This window comes from Schistocerca serialis, chromosome 12, assembly GCF_023864345.2.
Source record: "Schistocerca serialis cubense isolate TAMUIC-IGC-003099 chromosome 12, iqSchSeri2.2, whole genome shotgun sequence".
In the NCBI taxonomy this organism is placed as follows: Eukaryota; Metazoa; Arthropoda; class Insecta; order Orthoptera; family Acrididae; genus Schistocerca; species Schistocerca serialis.
In genome coordinates, this window is record NC_064649.1 from 183,216,676 (window position 1) to 183,239,542 (window position 22,867).

The following is a 22,867-nucleotide window of genomic DNA, read 5'->3' on the forward strand; positions in this document are numbered from 1 at the left end:
TAGGAATTCATGGTGTCAGTGGTTCCATACTGACCAGTCCGTGTTACATCTACTCAATAACCTCCATATTTCGTCTTCCAAAAAGCTTATGTCGTCTCCTGGATATTGTGTCGTCGTTTCGCCGAAAAGTGTGCCGTGGTTTTGCTACTCACGTCACCTATAGTGTCCCATCATGAGCGCAGTGAACCGTTTTTTTTTAATATTTGCACACAACTTATTCATACATTGTTCGTTGCAAAACAAAATGTTCGTTCACAACAGAGAGCACAAAACATAACAGATATCACTTCACTTTGAGTACAGTTTTCTGTTACATATTTACATAGATATAAAAATTTTCTGTGAAACATGTATCTATACATTTACACTACATTGTTTCGTAATACATATAAATATTTTATATTTTTCAGTTGCATTAAACTAGATATTTACAAATATATATGGGTCAGACATAAAAAAAAAAATATCTAATAGGTTCAGTGTATTGTGATACATTCAGAAAATCCATTTTCTTTTATAGGTCTCTTCCCCTTTTTAATAAAGTTTTCCTTTTAAGTATATTTTCCTTTACATCAGTACTACACAATAAGTGTTCTTCCTCATTAAATGTTTCCTGCAACATAAAATTTCATAATAGGTTAGAAAACATCCTTGAGATGATCTGTCCTGAAAAGTCATGATTACAATAAGACACGACACGTCACATCCACAATCAATTCCAAATTAGCACATGCACAAAGTATCATTTACAAATAAAATAAAGTATATAGCCTTGCTCAATTAATTTCATTTGTCATTTCCTGTAGAGTTTTTTTTTTTTTTTTTTTTGTGCATGTTGTGTTCATGTGGATTGTGGTGTGAGTGTGAATAGAAAATCAAGTGTCTATCATGCCAATTAATATATCAGGTTCAGAGCAGCAATTGTCTCCGGTCATTTAGTCTGTCAGCTTGTCTGCAAGGTATTAACAAATATAATCAGTAACTGTGCTTTGCATGAAAATTGTTAGTTCTTCCTGTGTCTTATCTTCTTGCTGCTGCTGTAAAATGTAGATACTTAAGATTATAGCTTATATCTTCTTCTTCTTCCAGCTTGAAGTACCAGATGTGACTTACCTTGTTTTTGTATCAGCATACTCTGCTAAGGGCTAAACGTTTTCAAATCTTTGTGAGGGTACAAACCTAAAATTCTCTTATTCTTGGGGTTTTGTAACAGATATGCTCCAGGATGTGGTATATCAATGATTGTGTAAGGACCTTCATATAGCGGACGCCACTTAACATTACGTTTTAGAGGTAATGACGATTTGTAGTGGGTCTTAAGTAAAACTTGCATGCCTATTGTAAAGTTTTGCCTTCTTTTCAGATTAGCACCATAGTTCTTATTTCTAATGTCAGCTTGTTCAGTAATTGCCATAAGTACTTCCCTTACCTTTTCCTCGTGTGAAGGTTTGGTGTCAGAAAATTTTGGTAGTGGGTTGCTCCATTCATTAGTTTCCTTTGTGTCAAACATGATTTCTCTGGGAGTGTAGGGTGTGTTGTATATATTTAAATTGTTGTGTATTTCCTCGAAAAGTGCTAGGTAATGTATCCAGTTTGTGTGCTGTGTTGAGGTATAAGTTCTCATGAATCTATTTAATTCTCTAAAAACTCTCTCACAAGGGTTGGCTGATGCATGAAACTTTGAAATAAAGATGCTCTTAATGTTATTGTCCTTTAGAAATTTTCTCCAGGTGAATCCTACATAATACTTGGCGTTATCTGATAGAATGGCTTTAGGTTTTCCACAGTATGGCATGTAATCATTCGTGAATCTTCTGATGATGGTGTTTGCTGTGGGTGACTTAATGGCAAAAAGTTTGATGTGCTTAGAAAATATGTCATAAAATGCTAGAATGTATTTGCAACCTCCGATGCTAGTTGGATGAGGTCCGCTAACATCTGTACAAAGTATCTCTCTAGGTCCAGTAGGTAAGATAGAGTGCAAATCTGTTTTGGTGGATTGATTTTGTGGCTTGGATTTTTGACATATGAGACATTTGCTGATAACATCATGTATTTTTCTTCTCATGTTTGGAAAATAGCAATATGTATGTAACTTGTTTAGACATTTCTTTGTTCCGTAGTGTCCCCAAACTGTGTGAGTGTGTGCAACGAGATTGTGTACAGAATCTTGTGGTATGCAAACGCACCAGTTAGTAGCATTTGTGTGTCTTTTGTAGAAAAGTATGTTGTTGTGTAACATGTATCTGTCTTGTAAAGTGTCATTGTGTTGTTGTACTATGATTTGTTTTATTTTGTACCAGTGTGGATCTGAATCTTGTAGTGTTGCCATGTTCTTGCATAGGTCTATGTAGTATTGTGTAAACTGCTTGTCTTGCATGAGTAGTATTCTGTAATCGTGTGTGTTCTCAAAGTCTGTATTGTTATGATGTAATCCTTGCAGTAGTCTTGAAAGTGTGTCAGCTATTATGTTGTCTTTTCCCTTGATGTGCTTGATTTCAAAAGAGTAATTCTGTAATGCAAGTGCCCATCGTGTAAGCCTAGGATGAATGAGTTTACATGACAAAAGGAATGTAAGTGCTTGATGGTCAGTGTATATAATGGTGTGTCTTCCATACAGATAATAATTAAACTTTTTAAATGCCCATATAATAGATAATGTTTCCAATTCTGTGGTGGAGTAAGATCTTTCACATTCTGTTAAAGTACGACTGGCAAAACCAATGATCTTAATATGTTCTGAAGTTTCTGTATTAACAAGTTGAAATAAACAACATCCCAAACCAATGTTTGATGCATCACAAGCAATACAAAAGTTCAAATTGAAGTCTGGATGTTCCAGCATGTTAGAATTTACTAAGGCTTCTTTGATTTTAGTAAAGTCATTTTCACAGTCTTGATTCCAAATCCATACCTGGTTCTTCTTTAATAAGTTTAGTAAGTATCTGCTATTGAGTAACTGTTTAGGTATGAATCGTCTGAAAAATGAGCATAGACCGAGAAATGATTTTAACTGTTTCTTATTAGTGGGAGTGGGGAAATGTCTGATAGCATCTAATTTTGAAGGGTCAGGTTTAATGCCTTGTGTGTTGATGATGTGTCCTAGGTATTTGATCTCACAACAAGCAAATCTAGATTTACAAATATTGGCAGTGATACCAGCTTGTGTGAATCTGCATAGCAAAGTGTTCAGGGTATCAGTGTGATCCTTCCAGGTTTTTGAGGCAATCAGTATGTCATCTACATAGTGTGTAACAGTCTCTAGTAAATCATCACCGAGTACAGAGTTTAGTGCAGTAGTGAATACTCCTGAGCTTACATTTAGGCCAAATGGTAATACACAAAATTGATAAGTTCTGCCACCAAACATAAAGGCTGTATATTTTCTGGATTCTTTGCTTATTGGCACCTGCCAAAACGAATTTTTAAGGTCTATTGTAGAGAAATATTTTGCATCCAAGAACTTCTGAAGTTGTTCGTCAAGATTTTCTGGTTGTGTCCTCACAGGTAAGATAATTTGGTTGATAGCTCTTGCATCTAATACTAACCTGATACTTCCATTGTGTCTTTTCACTACATGCAAAGGGCTACAATATGGAGATGTTGATGGTTCTATAATATTCCATGTAATCATTTTCTTTAGTTCTTCCCAAACTGCAGGTCGCAGAGCTAGAGGTACATTGTATGACTTGTGGTAATAGATTTGGTGAGGCTTGACTTCAATCGTATACATATATGTGTTGATCCTACCTGGCTTACTAGTGAAAACATCCTTATTCTTAAGTAAAATATGTTTAAGCTGGGATCTCTCCTCTTCATTAATAGCATCACATTCTGATAACTTAGAATTAATTTGTGTAAGTACATCATTCACTACCTCACCGTGTGATACAGGTTGCTGTGTGGAATCTATGTCAGTCTCACGTATAATCTGTATCTTGTAGCCAGAACAGTGCTTGTTATGGTCTACTAGTCGAGTGTCCAAGTTCAAAACTATGTCTCTGCCTTCATACTTAAAATAACAAATGCCTTTGGAGAAGTCTATAGTACAGTCCTTCTCGCAAAGAAAATCAATACCCAATATACAATTGGCAGCAAGGTTTTGGACAACTAGGAAAGGCCATTGTACGATTCCATTTCCCATATTAACAGTCACAAATACCTGCTTATTAACTCTACTTGACTTATTACCTAATGCAGTTAATATTAAACAGTTCTGAACTGGGAACTCTGGTATCTTAGAAGTTTTCTCCATCATAGTATAAAAATTGTGAGAAATCACACTGACAGCAGCTCCTGTATCAATAATTATGTTAGTAGGTATACCTCCTACAATGCCTGAGGTGGAAGACAGTACAAATCTTTTCTTTACATTGTGACATTGTGTGTTGTCATTTATCAGATCATCAGCTAAGTTTCCACTTTCATTATATCTTAAGAATAGTGTAGGCAACTCTTGTTGTGTAAATGTTAATTTTTCTTGTTTCACAGTTTCACTAGCAAGTGTGTATTCAAACATAGTTTCTAAATTGAAGTTGCCCCCCAAATGTTCCTCAGTCACGACCTGGGGCTCAGTAATGACTGGTTCTAGTTTACCTGGTTTGTCTGGTCATTGGTAAGTGTAGTTGTAGTTTCATTAGCTACCTCAATAATATTTACATTTGGATATTGTCTTTGCCAATCACCTGTCTGGTTTCGTTTGGCTGAAGTCACTTGTTGGTTTGTGTTGCTTGTTTGCGCAAAATTCCCTTGTGGCATCTGAATATGATTTTGTGGTGGCGGTTGCGGTGTTTGCCACTGTCTCACATCATACTGGTTGTCGTTCTGATTAAAGTGCGGTGTAAGTGTTCCATTTCTTGTGTAATCTGTGTTGTTGTTTCTTTGCCAGTGTTTGTGTTTTGCTTTGTGTCCGTTGTTGTTTCCATTATTGCTTCTTGAATTAAAATTGTTGTTTCTTCGTTTTTTGTACGGGTTATCTCCCTGTGTATAGTTGTAGTTGTTGTTTGTGTGCAGCTGTGAGTTGTGGTGACTGTTTTGCATGTTTACTGTGTGTTGTGAATTTTGCTGTGTGTTTGGTAATGTAGCAATGTAGACATGTTGATTCCTACTGCGTGAGTTGTGTGTTGGTTCTTGTTCTTCATATAGTAAATCAACAGCATCTAACTTTTCCAAAAAATATTCAGGATCGTCGTCCGGTAAGTACAGTAATTTCTCTTTAATATTAAAAGGAAGTCTTGCTTTCAGTGATCGGATCACATCTTTTGGTTTCACTGGTTCATTAAGGAAGTGTGTCATGTTTAGGTACTTCTCGAAATATCTGCGCAGGTTGCCGTTTTTAGGATTGAAGTGTTCGGGTTCAGTGACTTGTTTGCGGATGCGTTCCTGCACAGTGGGTGACCAAAACTTATTCAAGAAGGCGCGTTCAAACTGCTCGTATGTTACACATCTGTCGCTTTCATGGTAAGCCCAGACAGCAGCGTCCCCTTGAATGTAATCCACAACGTACGCAATGCGTTTGTGGTCGCTCCACGAACGTGGGAATGCGTTCCTAAAAGCTTTTAAGAAGATGACAGGGTGTACAGCGTTTTTGCCTGGTATAAAAGGTTGGAATTTACGGTGCTTGAATAGACTTTCTTCTTCTTTGTTACGTGTTCGTCTGTTTCTTTCCGTGTAATCATTGAATTCTTCCCTGGGTGTACTATTGGGTTGTACCTGACATTGAGTTGTCTTTGTTTGCATATCGTCATCGATTACTTGCCTATTGTTGTTCATGTATTCCACTACAGAATCGTGCACAATATGTGGCAATTTGTTTTGTATACATTCTTCAAAAATTTCGTCTTTGTGTGCCGTCCATTCTTTAAATTGTGAATTAATGCGAGACAAATGGGGTTCAGCCTCTATCTGTATTGTTGTGTGAATCTGTTTGTGAATGTCAGCTACGTTTGTTTCTATTGTATTCACCTTTAAATTAATTTCGTCACATGCGTGCGTGTTTGATTCTAGTTTGCAATTAATAGTTTCACAGGTTTTTGTCAAGTCATGGATGTGATTGGCATTGTCGCTTTGTCGTAATTCTAAATTTTCGAATTTTTCCGTAAGATCGTCGACCTGTTTGGAAAGACGTGTATTAATTTCATCTACCTTTTGAGTCAGTATGGCGAAGTCTGATTTTATGTCATTTCTGAAGGCTGCATTGTCTGTCATTAATTGTGAGAATTTTTCGTCATTATCTTGTTTAATATTGGATATGCCTTCCAAAATTGAATTCAGTATAGCGCCAAAATTTTGATTGCAAAATGAACTTGCCCCCGCCGCGTCATTAGACGTGACGTGGTCTGTCAGGTTTGGTTCTGAATTGCTCCTCTCGGCGTTTATTTGTGTCTGTAGCGGATTATTTTGATGTGTTTGCGTGTCTGTATTAATTTCTGTGTCTGAATGTGTCTGTGTATCCATGTTTGCATTACTTGATTGTTGTTCCATTGTGTACTGGTGTCGAGTTTTTACCATATTGTGAGTAAATTGTGTGCAAGAAAAAAAATCGTTTAAACGCGTAGTGTGAAAATGTACTGCCTATGTGTGTGTTTAAATGACTGAGAATGATTGAGAGATGACTTTAAAGATCGAAAGTAGCATACGTGTTAATGGTGACTAGCCATGTTGCTTGAATCTTGTACTATGTCGGCCATATTGTGCAATGTAACTTGCGTATTGTTGGATCGGAATGTAATCGTCTGAATAATGAGATTTCGCGGAATTTGGAAAAAATTACTGAATGGAAACTGAATATTTAATTTAATGCTGAGAAAAATAATTTTGAATGAAAAATGTGCTTGGAATCAATTGTGGATGCGCAAGTGCTGCGTCTTACCGTACATGTCGTCTTGATGCGAAGATGGCATTTCCAGTCCAAATTCTCTCCAGATTTTATTCGTTTTCTTCAATATTCTCGTCACCGGTCAGGATGTACATGAAAAAGAACAATTAGTTGTAGTACAGATACAATAATGAGTCCTGGCACATAGTCGCCAGTGTAACAAATAAAAAATATAAAATAAAATAATAATAAAATATAATAATAATTTGTAATAATAATAATTGTTATTTGTTTGGATAAGTAATTGAGGGATTAAAATTTTACGCCGTGAATTAATCGAGCTTCGCACGTCCGAAGATGTACGGAATGTAGCCAGGGCTCATTATGTATTTTTTTTTGTAGACAGAGTCTGATATCTGACCTCAGCATCAATCATGAAAATGGAGTGACTAAAACTACTAAAACAAAGAAAAGCATACGATTAAATAAACATATATTCATTTCAACATATACATTACGATATAAATTACACTTACGTAAAATTCTAGATAAATAAAGGCAGATCATTCACAAATGAGAGCGACTTATTAATTCTGCGCCTCTTTTCTGCTAATAAATATCAATATGGCTAACTGTGGAGCCGCATAAAATATTAAGTCCTTCTAGGACAACGAATGACATGAGAGTGTTGATGCCTACTGGCTGTGACAAGAGAGCGGTGTTAATTGCTTTATTTTGCATTCTCTTGTCTTAAAAAATAGATACATATAATCTAAGTTAACTAAATTAAATATTGTCTGTGCTCGAGTGCAAATGGTTCCTTAAATAGTGTCACAGGAATATTTCAAAACATAGTCAGTAAGAAGAGTCAGTCTTCTTGTCCTTAAGTCGGCATTGTGCCTTTTGTATTTAATTCCGATGCAATTTCTGTCTTTCATCGTCAATAAGAAGATCAGAGGGATACAGTAAACCTGAAGTGAAGCATCGGAATCCAAAACTAGTGTCACAGAAACGGTTCACAACATAGACAGTAGGAAGAGTCAATCTTCTTGTACTTAAGTCGGCATTTTGCCTTTTGAATTTAATTCCGATGCAATTTCTGTGTTTCATCGTCAATAAGAAGGTCCAAGGTATACAGTAAACCTGAAGTGAAGCATCGTAATCTATAACTAGTGTCACAGGATTGGTTCAAAACATAGTCATTAAGAAGAGTCAGTCTTCTTTTACTTAAGTCGGCATTGCGCCTTTTCTATTTAATTCCGATGCAATTTCTGTGTTTCATCGTCAATAAGAAGGTCCAAGGGATACAGTAAACCTGGAGTGAAGCATCGGAATCTATAACTAGTGTCACAGGAATGGTTCAAAACATAGACAATAAGAAGAGTCAGTCTTCTTGTACTTAAGACGACATTGTGCCTTTTCTACTTAATTCCGATGCAATTTCTGTGTTTCATCGTCAATAAGAAGGTCCAAGCGATACAATAAACCTGAAGTGAAGCATCGGAACCTATAACTAGTGTCACAGGAATGGTTCAAAACATAGTCAGTAAGAAGCGTCAGTCTTCTTGTTCTTAATTCCTCATTGTGCCTTTCGTATTTAATTCCGATGCAATTTCTGTGTTTCATCGTCAATAAGAAGGTCCAAGGGATACAGTAAACCTGGAATGAAGCATCGGAATCTATAACTAGTGTCACAGGAATGGATCAAAACATAGTCAGTAAGAAGAGTCAGTCTTCTTGTACTTAAGTCGGAATTTAGATTTTGGATTCAATTCCGATGCAATTTCTGTGTTTCTTCGTCAATAAGAAGGACCAAGGGATCCAGTAAACCTGGTGTGTAGCATCGGAATTTATAACTAGTGTCACAGGGATGGTTCAAAACATAGACAGTAATAAGAGTCAGTCTTCTTGTACTTAAGTCGTCATTGTGCCTTTTGTATTTAATTCCGATGCAATATCTGTGTTTCATCGTCAGTAGGAAGGTCAGAGGGGTACAGTAATCCTAAAGTGAAGCATCGTAATCTATAACAAGTGTCACAGGAATGGTTCAAAGCATAGTCAGTAAGAATAGTCAGTCTTCTTGAACTTAAGTCATCATTGTGCATTTTCTATTTAATTCCGATGCAATTTCTGTATTTCATCGTCAATAAGAAGGTCCAAGGGATACAGTAAACCTGGAGTGAAGCATCGTAATCTATAACTAGTGTCACAGGAATGGTTCAAAACATAGACAATTAGAAGAGACAGTCTTCTTGTACTTAAGTCGACATTGTGCCTTTTCTACTTAATTCCGATGCAATTTCTGTGTTTCATCGTCAATAAGAAGGTCCAAGGGATACAATAAACCTGAAGTGAAGCATCGGAATCTATAACTAGTGTCACAGGAATGGTTCAAAACATAGTCAGTAAGAAGAGTCAGTCTTCTTGTTCTTAATTCCTCATTGTGCCTTTCCTATTTAATTCCGATGCAATTTCTGTGTTTCATCGTCAATAAGAAGGTCAGAGGGATACAGTAAACCTGAAGTGTAGCATCGGAATCTATAGCTAGTGTCACTGGAATGGTTCAAAACATAGTCAATAAGAAGAGTCAGTCTTCTTGTCCTTAAGTCGGCATTGTGCCTTTTGTATTTAATTCCGATGCAATTTCTGTGTTTCATCGTCAATATGATGGTCCAAGGGATACAGTAAACCTCAAGTGAAGCATCGGAATCTATAACTAGTGTCACAGGAATGGTTCAAAACATATTCAGTAAGAAGCGTCAGTTTTCCTATACTTAAGTCGGAATTGTGCCTTTTCTATTTAATTATGATGCAATTCCTGTGTTTCATCGTCAATAAGAAGGTCCAAGGGAAACAGTAAACATGGAGACAAGCAACGGAATCTATAACTAGTGTCACAGGAATGGTTCAAAACATAGACTGTTAGAAGAGTCAGTCTTCTTGTACTTTAGTTGGCATTGTGCCTTTTGTATTTAATTCCGATGCAATTTCTGTGTTTCATCGTCAATAAGAAGGTCCAAGGGATACAGTAAACCTGGAATGAAGCATCGGAATCTATAACTAGTGTCACAGGAATGGATCAAAACTTAGACAGTAAGAAGAGTCAGTCTTCTTGTACTTAATTCTGCATTGTGCCTTTTGTATTTAATTCCGATGCAATTTCTGTGTTTCATCGTCAGTAAGAAGATCAGAGGGGTACAGTAATCCTAAAGTGAAGCATCGGAATCTATAACAAGTGTCACAGGAATGGTTCAAATCATAGACAGTAAGAAGAGTCAGACTACTTTCACTTAAGTCGGCATTGTGCCTTTTGTATTTAATTCCGATGCAATTTCTGTGTTTGATCGATAATTAGAAGGTCCAAGGGATACAGTAAACCTGGAGTGAAGCATCGGAGTCTATAACTAGTGTCACAGGATTGGTTCTATAATAGACAGTAAGAAGTGTCAGTCTTCTTGTACTTAATTCGGCATTGTGTATTTTGTATTTAATTGCGATGCAATTTCTTTGTTTCATCGTCAATACGAAGGTCAGAGGGATACAGTAAACCTGAAGTGAAGCATCGGAATCCATAACTAGTGTCACAGGAATGGTTCAAAACATAGTCAGTAAGAAGAGTCAGTCTTCTTGTACTTAAGTCGGCATTGTGCCTTATGTATTTAATTCCGATGCAATTTCTGTGTTTCATCGTCAATACGAATGTCCAAGGGATACAGTGAACCTGGAGTGAAGCATCGGAATCTATAACTAGTGTCACAGGAACGGTTCAAAACATAGACAGTAAGATGAGTCAGTATTCTTGTACTTAAGTCGGCATTGTGCTTTTTGTATTTAATTCCGATGCTATTTCTGTGTTTCATCGTCACTAAGAAGGCCAGAGGGATACAGTAATCCTGAAGTTAAGCATCGGAATCTATAACTAGAGTCACAGGAATGGTTCAAAGCATAGTCAGTAAGAAGAGTCAATCTTCTTGTAGTTAAGTCGGCATTGTGCCTTTTGTAATGAATTCCAATGCAATTTCTGTGTTTCATCGTCAATAAGAAGGTCCAAGGGATACAGTAAACCTGAAGTGAAGCATCGGAATCTACAAATAGTGTCACAGGAATGGTTCAAACATAGACAGTAAGAAGAGTCAGACTTCTTGTACTCTAGTCGGCATTGTGCCTTTTGTATTTAATTCCTATGCAATTTCTGTGTTTCATCGTCAATAAGAAGGTCAGAGGGATACAGTAATCCTGAAGTGAAGCATCGGATTCTATAACTAGTGTCACAGGAATGGTTCAAAGCATAGTCAGTAAGAAGAGTCAGTCTTCTAGTACTTAAGTCATCATTGTGCATTTTCTGTTTAATTCTGATGCAATTTCTGTGTTTCATCGTCAATACGGATGTCCAAGGGATACAGTAAACCTGGGGTGAAGCATCGGAATCTATAACTAGTGTCACAGGAAAGGTTCAAAACATAGTCAGTAAGAAGAGTCAGTCTTCTTGTACTTAAGTTGGCATTGTGCCTTTTGTATTTAATTCCGATGCAATCTCTGTGTTTCATCGTCAATAAGTAGGTCCAAAAGAAACAGTAAACCTGAAGTGAAGCATCGGAATCTATAAATAGTGTCACAGGAATGGTTCAAAACATAGACAGTAAGAAGAGTCAGTCTTCTGGTCCTTAAGTCGGCATTGTGCCTTTTGTATTTAATTCCGATGCAGTTTCTGTGTTTCATCGGCAATAAGGTCAGAGGGATACAGTAAACCTGAAGTGAAGCATCGGAATCTATAACTAGTGTCACAGGAATGGTTCAAAACATAGACAGTAGGAAGAGACAGTCTTCTTGTACTTAAGTCGGCATTGTGCCTTTTGTATTTAATTCCGATGCAATTTCTGTGTTTCATCGTCAATAAGAAAGACCAAGGGATACTGTAAACCTGGAGTGAAGCATCGGAATCTATAACTAGTGTCACAAGGATGGTTCAAATCATAGACAGTAAGAAGAGTCAGACTTCTTGTACTTTAGTCGGCATTGTGCCTTTTGTATTTAATTCCGATGCAATTTCTGTGTTTCATCGTCAATAAGAAGGTCAGAGGGATACAGTAAAGCTGAAGTCAAGCATCGGAATCTATAACTGGTGTCACAGGAATGGTTCAAACATAGACAGTAGGAAGAGTCAGTGTTCTTGTACTTAAGTCGGCATTGTGCCTTTTGTATTTAATTCCGATGCAATCTCCGTGTTTCATCGTCAATAAGAAGGTCCAAAAGAAACAGTAAACCTGAAGTGAAGCATTGGAATCTATAACTAGTGTCACAGGAATGGTTCATAACATAGTCAGTAAGAAGAGTCAGTCTTCTTGTACTTAAGTCGGCATTGTGCCTTTTCTATTTATTTCCGATGCAATTTCTGTGTTTCATCGTCAATAAGAAGGTCCAAGGGATACAGTAAACCTCAAGTGAAGCATCGGAATCTTTAACTAGTGTCACAGAAACAGTTCAAAACATAGTAAATAAGAAACGTCAGTCTTCTTGTACTTAAATCGGCATTGTGCCTTTTCTATTTAATTATGATGCAATTCCAGTGTTTCATCGTCAATAAGAAGGTCCCAGGAAAACAGTAAACCTGGAGTGAAGCACCGGAATCTATAACTAGTGTCACAGGAATGGTTCAAAACATAGACTGATAGAAGAGTCAGTCTTCCTGTACTTTAGTCGGCATTGTGCCTTTTGTATTTAATTCCGATGCAATTTCTGTGTTTCATCGTCAATAAGAAGGTCCAAGGGATACAGTAAACCTTGAGTGAAGAATCGGAATCTATAACTAGTGTCACAGGAATGGATCAAAACATAGTCAGTAAGAAGAGTCAGTCTTCTTGTACTTAAGTCGGCATTGTGCCTTTTGTATTTAATTCCGATACAATATCTGTGTTTCATCGTCAATAAGAAGTTCAGAGGGATACAGTCATCCTAAAGTGAAGCATCGGAACCTATAACTAGTGTCACAGGTATGGTTCAAAGCATAGTCAGTAAGAATAGTCAGTCTTCTTGTACTTAAGTCATCATTGTGCATTTTCTATTTAATTCGGATGCAATTTCTGTGTTTCATCGTCAATAATAAGGTCCAAGGGATACAGCAAACCTGGAGTGAAGCATCGGAATCCATAACTAGTGTCACAGGAATGGTTCAAATCATAGACAGAAAGAAGAGTCAGCCTCCTTTTACTTAAGTCGGCATTGTGCCTTTTGTATTTCATTCCGATGCAATTTCTGTGTCCCATCGTCACTAAGAAGGTCAGAGGGATACAGTAATCCTGAAGTGAAGAATCGGAATCTATAACTAGTGTCACAGGAATGGTTCAAAGCATAGTCAGTACGAAGAGTCAGTCTTCTTGTAGTTAAGTCGGCATTGTGCCTTTTGTACTGAATTCCAATGCAATTTGTGTGTTTCATCGTCAATAAGATGGCCCAAGGGATACAGTAAACGTGAAGTGAAGCATCGTAATCTATAACTAGTGTCACAGGAATGGTTGAAATCATAGACAGTAGGAAGCGTCAGTCTTCTTGTACTTAAGTCGGCAATGTGCCTTTTCTATATAATTCCGATACAATTTCTGTGTTTCATCGTCAATTAGAAGGTCAGAGGAATACAGTAAACCTGAAGTGAAGCATCGGAATCTATAACTTGTGTCACAGGAACGGTTCAAATCATAGACAATAAGCAGAGCCAGTCTTCTTGTACTTGAGTCGGCATTGTGCCTTTTGTATTTAATTCCGATCAATTTTCTGTGTTTGATCGTCAATAAGAAGGTCAGAGGGATGAAGTAAACCTGGAGTGAAGCATCGGAATCTATAACTAGTGTCACAGTAATGTCTCAAAACATAGACAGTAAGAAGTGTCAGTCTTCTTGTACTTAATTCGGCATTGTGCCTTTTGTATTAAATTCCGATGCAATTTCTGTGTTTCATCGTCAATAAGAAGGTCCAAGGGATACAGTAAACCTCAAGTGAAACCTCGGAATCTATAACTAGTGTCACAGGAATGGATCAAAACATAGTCAGTAGGAAGAGTCGGTCTTCATGTACTTAACTCGGCATTGTGCCTTTTGTATTTAATTCCGATGCAATTTCTGTGTTTCATCGTCAATAAGAAGGTCCAAGGGATACAGTAAACCTCAAGTGAAGCATCGGAAACTATAACTAGTGTCACAGGAATGGTTCAAAACATAGACAGTAAGAAGAGTCAGTCTTCTTGTATTTAAGTCGGCATAGTGCCTTTTGTATTTAATTCCAATGCAATTTCTGTGTTTCATCGTCAATAAGAAGGTCAGAGGGATACAATAAACCTGAAGTGAAGCATCGGAATCTATAACTAGTGTCACAGGAATGGTTCGAAACATAGTCAGTAAGTAGAGTCAGTCTTCATGTCCTTAAGTCAGCATTGTGCCTACTGTATTTAATGCCGATGCAATTTCTGTGTTTCATCGTCAATAAGAAGGACCAAGGGATACAGTAAACCTCGAGTGTAGCATCGGAATCTATAACTAGTGTCACAGGAATGGTTCAAAACATAGACAGTAAGAAGAGTCAGTCTTCGTGTACTTAAGTCGGCATTTTGCCTTTTTTATTTAATTCCGATGCAATTTCTGTGTTTCATCGTAAATAATAAGGTCCAAGGGATACAGTAAACCTGAAGTGAAGCATCGGAATCTATATCTAGTGTCACAGGAATGGTTCAAAACATAGACAGTAAGAAGAGTCAGTCTTCGTGTATTTAAGTCGGCATTTTGCCTTTTTTATTTAATTCCGATACAATTTCTGTGATTCATCGTCAATAATAAGGTCCAAGGGATACAGTAATTCTGAAGTGAAGCATCGGAATCTATATCTAGTGTCACAGGAATGGTTCAAAACATAGACAGTAGGAAGAGTCAGTCGTCTTGTACTTAAGTCGGCATTGTGCCTTTTGTATTTAATTCCGATGCAATTTCTGTGTTTCATCGTCAATAAGAAGGTCAGAGGGATACAGTAAACCTGAAGTGAAGCATCGGAATCCAAAACTAGTGTCACAGGAATGGTTCAAAACATAGACAGTAGGAAGAGTCAGTCTTCTTGTACTTCAGTCGGCATTGTGCCTTTTGTATTTAATTCCGAATCAATTTCTGTGTTTCTCGTCAATAAGAAGGTCCAAGGGATCCAGTAAACCTGGAGTGAAGCATGGGAATCTGTAACTAGTGTCACAGGAATGGTTCATAACATAGACAGTAAGAAGTGTAAGTCTTCTTGTACTTAAGTCTTCATTGTGCCTTTTGTATTTAATTCCGATACAATATCTGTGTTTCATCGTCAATAAGAAGGTCACAGGGATACAGTAATCCTCGAGTGTAGCATCGGAATCTATAACTAGTGTCACAGGAATGGTTCAAAACATAGACAGTAAGAAGAGTCAGTCTTCGTGTACTTAAGTCGGCATTTTGCCTTTTTTATTTAATTCCGATGCAATTTCTGTGTTTCATCGTAAATAATAAGGTCCAAGGGATACAGTAAACCTGAAGTGAAGCATCGGAATCTATATCTAGTGTCACAGGAATGGTTCAAAACATAGACAGTAAGAAGAGTCAGTCTTCGTGTATTTAAGTCGGCATTTTGCCTTTTTTATTTAATTCCGATACAATTTCTGTGATTCATCGTCAATAATAAGGTCCAAGGGATACAGTAATTCTGAAGTGAAGCATCGGAATCTATAACTAGTGTCACAGGAATGATTCAAAGCATAGTCAGTTAGAATAGTCAGGCTTCTTGTACTTAAGTCATCATTGTGCATTTTCTATTTAATTCGGATGCAATTTCTGTGTTTCATCGTCAATAAGAAGGTCCAAGGGATACAGTAAACCTGGAGTGAAGCATCGGAATCCATAACTAGTGTTACAGGAATGGTTCAAATCATAGACAGTAAGAAGAGTTAGTCTACTTGTACTTAAGTCTGCATTGTGCCTTTTGTATTTAATTCCGATGCAATTTCTGTGTTTCATCGTCATTGAGAAGGTCCAAGGGATACAGTAAACCTGGAGTGAAGCATCGGAATCTATAACTAGTGTCACAGAAATGGTTCAAAGCATAGTCAGTACGAAGAGTCAGTCTTCTTGTAGTTAAATCGGCATTGTGCCTTTTGTACTGAATTCCAATGCAATTTCTGTGTTTCATCGTCAATAAGATGGTCCAAGGGATACAGTAAACCTGAAGTGAAGCATCGGAATCTATAACTAGTGTCACAGGAATGGTTCAAAACATAGACATTAGGAAGAGTCAGGCTTCTAGTACTTAAGTCGGCATTGTGCCTTTTCTATTTGATTCCGATGCAATTTCTGTGTTTCATCGTCAATAAGACGGTCAGATGGATACAGTAAACCTGAAGTGAAGCATTGGAATCTATAACTAGTGTCACAGGAATGGTTCAAAACATAGACAGTTGGAACAGTCAGTCTTCTGGTACTTAAGTCGGCGTTGTGTCTTTTGTATTTAATTCCGATGCAATTTCTGTGTTTCATCGTATATAAGAAGGTCCGAGGTATACAGTAAACCTGAAGTGAAGCATCGGAATTCTTTAGCTAGTGTCACAGGAATGGTTAAAACCGTAGTCAGTAAGAAGAGTCAGTCTTCTTTGCCTTATGTCGGCATTGTGCCTTTTGTATTTAATTCCGATGCAATTACTGTGTTTCATCGTCAATAAGAAGGTCCAAGGGATACAGTAATCCTGGAGTGAAGCATCGGAATCTATAACTACTGTCACAGTAATGGTTCAAAACATAGACAGAAGGAAGAATCAGACGTCTTGTACTTAAGTCGGCATTGTGCGTTTTGTATTTAATCCCGATGCAATGTCTGTGTTTCATCGGCAACAAGAAGGTCCAAGGGATACAGTAAACCTGCAGTGAAGCATCGGAATCTATAACTAGTGTCAAAGGAATGGTTCAAAGTATAGACAGTAAGAAGAGTTAGTCTACTTGTACTTAAGTCTGCATTGTGCCTTTTGTATTTAATTCCGATGCAATTTCTGTGTTTCATCGTCATTGAGAAGGTCCAAGGGATACAGTAATCCTGGAGTGAAGCATCGGAATCTATAACTAGTGTCACAGTAATGGTTCAAAGCATTGACAGTAGGAAGAATCAGACGTCTTGTACTTAAGTCGGCATTGTGCGTTTTGTATTTAATCCCGATGCAATGTCTGTCTTTCATAGGCAACAAGAAGGTCCAAGGGATACAGTAAACCTGAAGTGAAGCATCGGAATCCAAAACTAGTGTCACAGGAATGGCTCAAAACATAGACAGTAGGAAGAGTCAGTCTTCTTGTACTTAAGTCGGCATTGTGCCTTTTGTATTTAATTCCGATGCAATTTCTGTGTTTCATCGTCAATAAGAAGGTCCAAGGGATACAGTAAACCTGGAGTGTAGCATCGGAAACTATAACTAGTGTCACAGGAATGGTTCAAAACATAGACAGTAAGAACAGTCAGTCGTCTTGTACTTAAGTCGGCATTGTGCCTTTTGTATTAAATTCCGATGCAATTTCTGTGTTTCATCGTCAATAAGAAGGTCCAAGGGATACAATAAACCTCAAGTGAAGCATCGAAATCTATAACTAGTGTCACAGGAATGGTTCAAAACATAGTCAGTAGGAAGAGTCGGTCTTCATGTACTTAACTCGGCATTGTGCCTTTTGTATTTAATTCCGATGCAATTTCTGTGTTTCATCGTCAATAAGAAGGTCCAAGGGATACAGTAAACGTGAAGTGAAGCATCGTAATCTATAACTAGTGTCACAGGAATGGTTGAAAACATTGGCAGTAGGAAGCGTCAGTCTTCTTGTACTTAAGTCGGCATTGTGCCTTTTGTATTTCATTCCGATGCAATTTCTGTGTTTCATCGTCAATATGAAGGTCCAAGGGATACAGTAAATCTGAAGTGAAGCATCGGAATCTATAACTAGTGTCACAGGAATGGTTCAAAACATAGACAGTAAGAAGAGTCAGTCTTCGTGTACTTAAGTCGGCATTTTGCCTTTTTTATTTAATTCCGATGCAATTTCTGTGTTTCATCGTCAATAATTAGGTCCAAGGGATACAGTAAACCTGAGGTGAAGCATCGGAATCTATATCTAGTGTCACAGGAATGGTTCAAAACATAGACAGTAAGAAGAGTCAGTCTTCGTGTACTTAAGTCGGCATTTTGCCTTTTTTATTTAATTCCGATGCAATTTCTGTGTTTCATCGTCAATAATAAGGTCCAAGGGATACAGTAATTCTGAAGTGAAGCATCGGAATCTATATCTAGTGTCACAGGAATGGTTCAAAACATAGACAGTAGGAAGAGTCAGTCTTCTTGTACTTAAGTCGGCATTGAGCCTTTTGTATTTGATTCCGATGCAATATCTGTGTTTCATCGGCAATAAGGTCAGAGGGATACAGTAAACCTGAAGTGAAGTATCGGAATCTATAACTAGTGTCACAGGAATGGTTCAAAACATAGACAGTAGGAAGATTCAGACGTCTTGTACTTAAGTCGGCATTGTGCCTTTTGTATTTAATTCCGATGCAATTTCTGTGTTTCATCGTCAATAAGAAGGTCAGAGGGATACAGTAAATCTGAAGTGAAGCATCGGAATCCAAAACTAGTGTCACAGGAATGGTTCAAAACATAGACAGTAGGAAGAGTCAGTCTTCTTGTACTTCAGTCGGCATTGTGCCTTTTGTATTTAATTCCGATGCAATTTCTGTGTTTCATCGTCAATAAGAAGGTCCAAGGGATCCAGCAAACCTGGAGTGAAGCATCGGAATCTATAACTAGTGTCACAGGAATGGTTCATAACATAGACAGTAAGAAGAGTAAGTCTGCGTGTACTTAAGTCGGCATTTTGCCTTTTTTATTTAATTCCGATGCAATTTCTGTGTTTCATCGTCAATAATAAGGTCCAAGGGATACAGTAATTCTGAAGTGAAGCATCGGAATCTATATCTAGTGTCACAGGAATGGTTCAAAACATAGACAGTAGGAAGAGTCAGTCTTCTTGTACTTAAGTCGGCATTTTGCCTTGTTTATTTAATTCCGATGCAATTTCTGTGTTTCATCGTCAATAGTAAGGTCCAAGGGATACAGTAATTCTGAAGTGAAGCATCGGAATCTATATCTAGTGTCACAGGAATGGTTCAAAGCATAGACAGTAGGAAGAGTCAGCCTTCTTGTACTTAAGTTTGCATTCTGCCTTTTGTATTTAATTCCGATGCAATTTCTGTGTTTCATCGTCATTGAGAAGGTCCAAGGGATACAGTAATCCTGGAGTGAAGCATCGGAATCTATAACTAGTGTCACAGTAATGGTTTAAAACATAGACAGTAGGAAGAATCAGACGTCTTGTACTTAAGTCGGCATTGTGAATTTTGTATTTAATTCCGATGCAATTTCTGTGTTTCATCGTCAATAAGAAGGTCCAAGGGATACAGTAAACGTGAAGTGAAGCAGCGTAATCTATAACTAGTGTCACAGGAATGGTTGAAAACATAGACAGTAGGAAGCGTCAGTCTTCTTGTACTTAAGTCGGCATTGTGCCTTTTGTATTTACTTCCGATGCAATTTCTGTGTTTCATCGTCAATAAGAAGGTCCAAGGGATACAGTAAATCTGAAGTGAAGCATCGGAATCTATAACTAGTGTCACAGGAGTGGTTCAAAACATAGACAGTAAGAAGAGTCAGTCTTCTTGTACTTAAGTCGGCATAGTGCCTTTTGTATTTAATTCCGATGCAATTTCTGTGTTTCATCGTCAATAAGAAGGTCAGAGGGATACAATAAACCTGAAGTGAAGCATCGGAATCTATAACTAGTGTCTCAGGAATGGTTCAAAACATAGTCAGTAAGAAGAGTCAGTCTTCATGTCCTTAAGTCGGCATTGTGCCTACTGTATTTAATTCCGATGCAATTTCTGTGTTTCATCGTCAATAAGAAGGACCAAGGGATACAGTAAACCTCGAGTGTAGCATCGGAATCTATAACTAGTGTCACAGGAATGGTTCAAAACATAGACAGTAAGAAGAGTCAGTCTTCGTGTACTTAAGTCGGCATTATGCCTTTTTTATTTAATTCCGATGCAATTTCTGTGTTTCATCGTCAATAATAAGGTCCAATGGATACAGTAAACCTGAGGTGAAGCATCGGAATCTATATCTAGTGTCACAGGAATGGTTCAAAACATAGACAGTAAGAAGAGTCAGTCTTCGTGTACTTAAGTCGGCAATTTGCCTTTTTTATTTAATTCCGATGCAATTTCTGTGTTTCATCGTCAATAATAAGGTCCAAGGGATACAGTAATTCTGAAGTGAAGCATCGGAATCTATATCTAGTGTCACAGGTATGGTTCAAAACGTAGACAGTAGGAAGAGTCAGTCTTCTTGTATTAAGTCGGCATTGAGCCTTTTGTATTTGATTCTGGTGCAATATCTGTGTTTCATCGGCAATAAGGTCAGAGGGATACAGTAAACCTGAAGTGAAGTATCGGAATCTATAACTAGTGTCACAGGAATGGTTCAAAGCATAGACAGTAGGAAGAGTCAGTCGTCTTGTACTTAAGTCGGCATTGTGAATTTTGTATTTAATTCCGATGCAATTACTGTGTTTCATCGTCAATAAGAAGGTCAGAGGGATACAGTAATCCTAAAGTGAAGCATCGGAATCTATAACTAGTGTCACAGGAATGGTTCAAAGCATAGTCAGTTAGAATAGTCAGTCTTCTTGTACTTAAGTCATCATTGTGCATTTTCTATTTAATTCGGATGCAATTTCTGTGGTTCATCGTCAATAAGAAGATCCAAGGGATACAGTAAACCTGGAGTAAAGCATCGGAATCCATAACTAGTGTAACAGGAATGGTTCAAATCATAGACAGTAAGAAGAGTCAGCCTCCTTTTACATAAGTCGGCATTGTGCCTTTTGTATTTCTTTCCGATGCAATTTCTGTGTTTCATCGTCAATAAGAAGGTCCAAGGGATACAGTAAACCTGGAGTGAAGCATCGGAATCTATAACTAGTGTCACAGGGACGGTTCAAAACATAGACAGTAAGATGAGTCTGTATACTTGTACTTAAATCGGCATTGTGCTTTTTGTATTTAATTCCGATGCAATTTCTGTGTTTCTTCGTCACTAAGAAGGTCAGCGGGATACAGTAATCCTGAAGTGAAGAATCGTAATCTATAACTAGTGTCACAGGAATGGTTCAAAGCATAGTCAGTACGAAGAGTCAGTCTTCTTGTAGTTAAGTCGGCATTGTGCCTTTTGTACTGAATTCCAATGCAATTTCTGTGTTTCATCGTCAATTAGATGGTCCAAGGGATACAGTAAACCTGAAGTGAAGCATCGGAATCTATAACTAGTGTCACAGGAATGGTTCAAAACATAGACAGTAGGAAGAGTCAGGCTTCTAGTACTTAATTCGGCATTGTGAGTTTTCTATTTGATTCCGATGCAATTTCTGTGTTTCATCGTCAATATGACGGTCAGATGGATACAGTAAACCTGAAGTGAAGCATTGGAATCTATAACTAGTGTCACAGGAATGGTTCAAAACATAGACAGTTGGAACAGTCAGTCTTCTGGTACTTAAGTCGGCGTTGTGTCTTTTGTATTTAATTCCGATGCAATTTCTGTGTTTCATCGTCAATAAGAAGGTCCGAGGTATACAGTAAGCATGAAGTGAAGCATCGGAATCCAAAACTAGTGTCACAGGAATGGCTCAAAACATAGACAGTAGGAAGAGTCAGACTTCTTGTACTTAAGTCGGCATTGTGCCTTTTGTATTTAATTCCGATGCAATTTCTGTGTTTTATCGTCAATAAGAAGGTCCAAGGGATACAGTAAATCTGCAGTGTAGCATCGGAATTTATAACTAGTGTCACAGAAATGGTTGAAAACATAGACAGTAAGAAGAGTCAGTCTTCTTGTCCTTAAGTCGGCATTGGGCCTTTTGTATTGAATTCCGATGCAATTTCTGTGTTTCATCGTCAATAAGAAGGTCCAAGGGATACAGTAAACCTGGAGTGTAGCATCGGAATCTATAACTAGTGTCACAGGAATGGTTCATAACATAGAAAGTAAGAAGAGTCAGTCGTCGTGTACTTAAGTCGGCATTTTGCCTTTTGTATTTAATTCCGATGCAATTTCTGTGTTTCATCGTCAATAAGAAGGTCCAAGGGATACAGTAAACGTTAAGTGAAGCATCGTAATCTATAACTAGTGTCTCAGGAATGGTTCAAAACATAGTCAGTAAGAAGAGTCAGTCTTCATGTCCTTAAGTCGGCATTGTGCCTACTGTATTTAATTCCGATGCAATTTCTGTGTTTCATCGTCAATAAGAAGGACCAAGGGATACAGTAAACCTCGAGTGTAGCATCGGAATCTATAACTAGTGTCACAGGAATGGTTCAAAACATTGACAGTAAGAAGAGTCAGTCTTCGTGTACTTAGGTCGGCATTTTGCCTTTTTTATTTAATTCCGATGCAATTTCTGTGTTTCATCGTCAATAAGAAGGTCAGAGGGATACAATAAACCTGAAGTGAAGCATCGGAATCTATAACTAGTGTCACAGGAATGGTTCAAAACATAGTCAGTAAGAAGAGTCAGTATTTTAGTACTTAAGTCGGCATTGTGCTTTTTGTGTTTAATTCCGATGTAATTTCTGTGTTTCATCGTCAATAAGAATGTCAGAGGGATACAATAAACCTGAAGTGAAGCATCGGAATCTATAACTGGTGTCACAGGAATGGTTCAAACCATAGTCAGTAAGAAGGGTCAGTCTTCTTGTCCTTAAGTCGGCATTGTGTCTATTGTATTTAATTCCGATGCAATTTCTGTGTTTCATCGTCAATAAGAAGGTCCAAGGGATACAGTAAACCTGGAGTGTAGCATCGGAATCTATAACTAGTGTCACAGGAATGGTTCAAAACATAGACAGTAAGAAGAGTCAGTCTTCGTGTACTGAAGTCGGCATTTTGCCTTTTTTATTTAATTCCGATGCAATTTC

General features: G+C 37.6%; 1 protein-coding gene across 1 annotated transcript; it reads right to left on the bottom strand.

Moving 5' to 3' along the window:
• Positions 1 to 909: 909 nt before the first annotated feature.
• On the bottom strand, positions 910 to 6,510 carry LOC126428034 (GATA zinc finger domain-containing protein 14-like). Its single transcript, XM_050089912.1, has 5 exons — positions 5,965 to 6,510; positions 5,616 to 5,712; positions 4,660 to 5,135; positions 1,114 to 1,145; positions 910 to 952 (listed from the first exon to the last, which is right to left on the bottom strand). Exons 1-5 carry the CDS (start codon positions 6,508 to 6,510, stop codon positions 910 to 912), a joined length of 1,194 nt encoding a protein of 397 aa, XP_049945869.1.
• Positions 6,511 to 22,867: the final 16,357 nt, after the last annotated feature.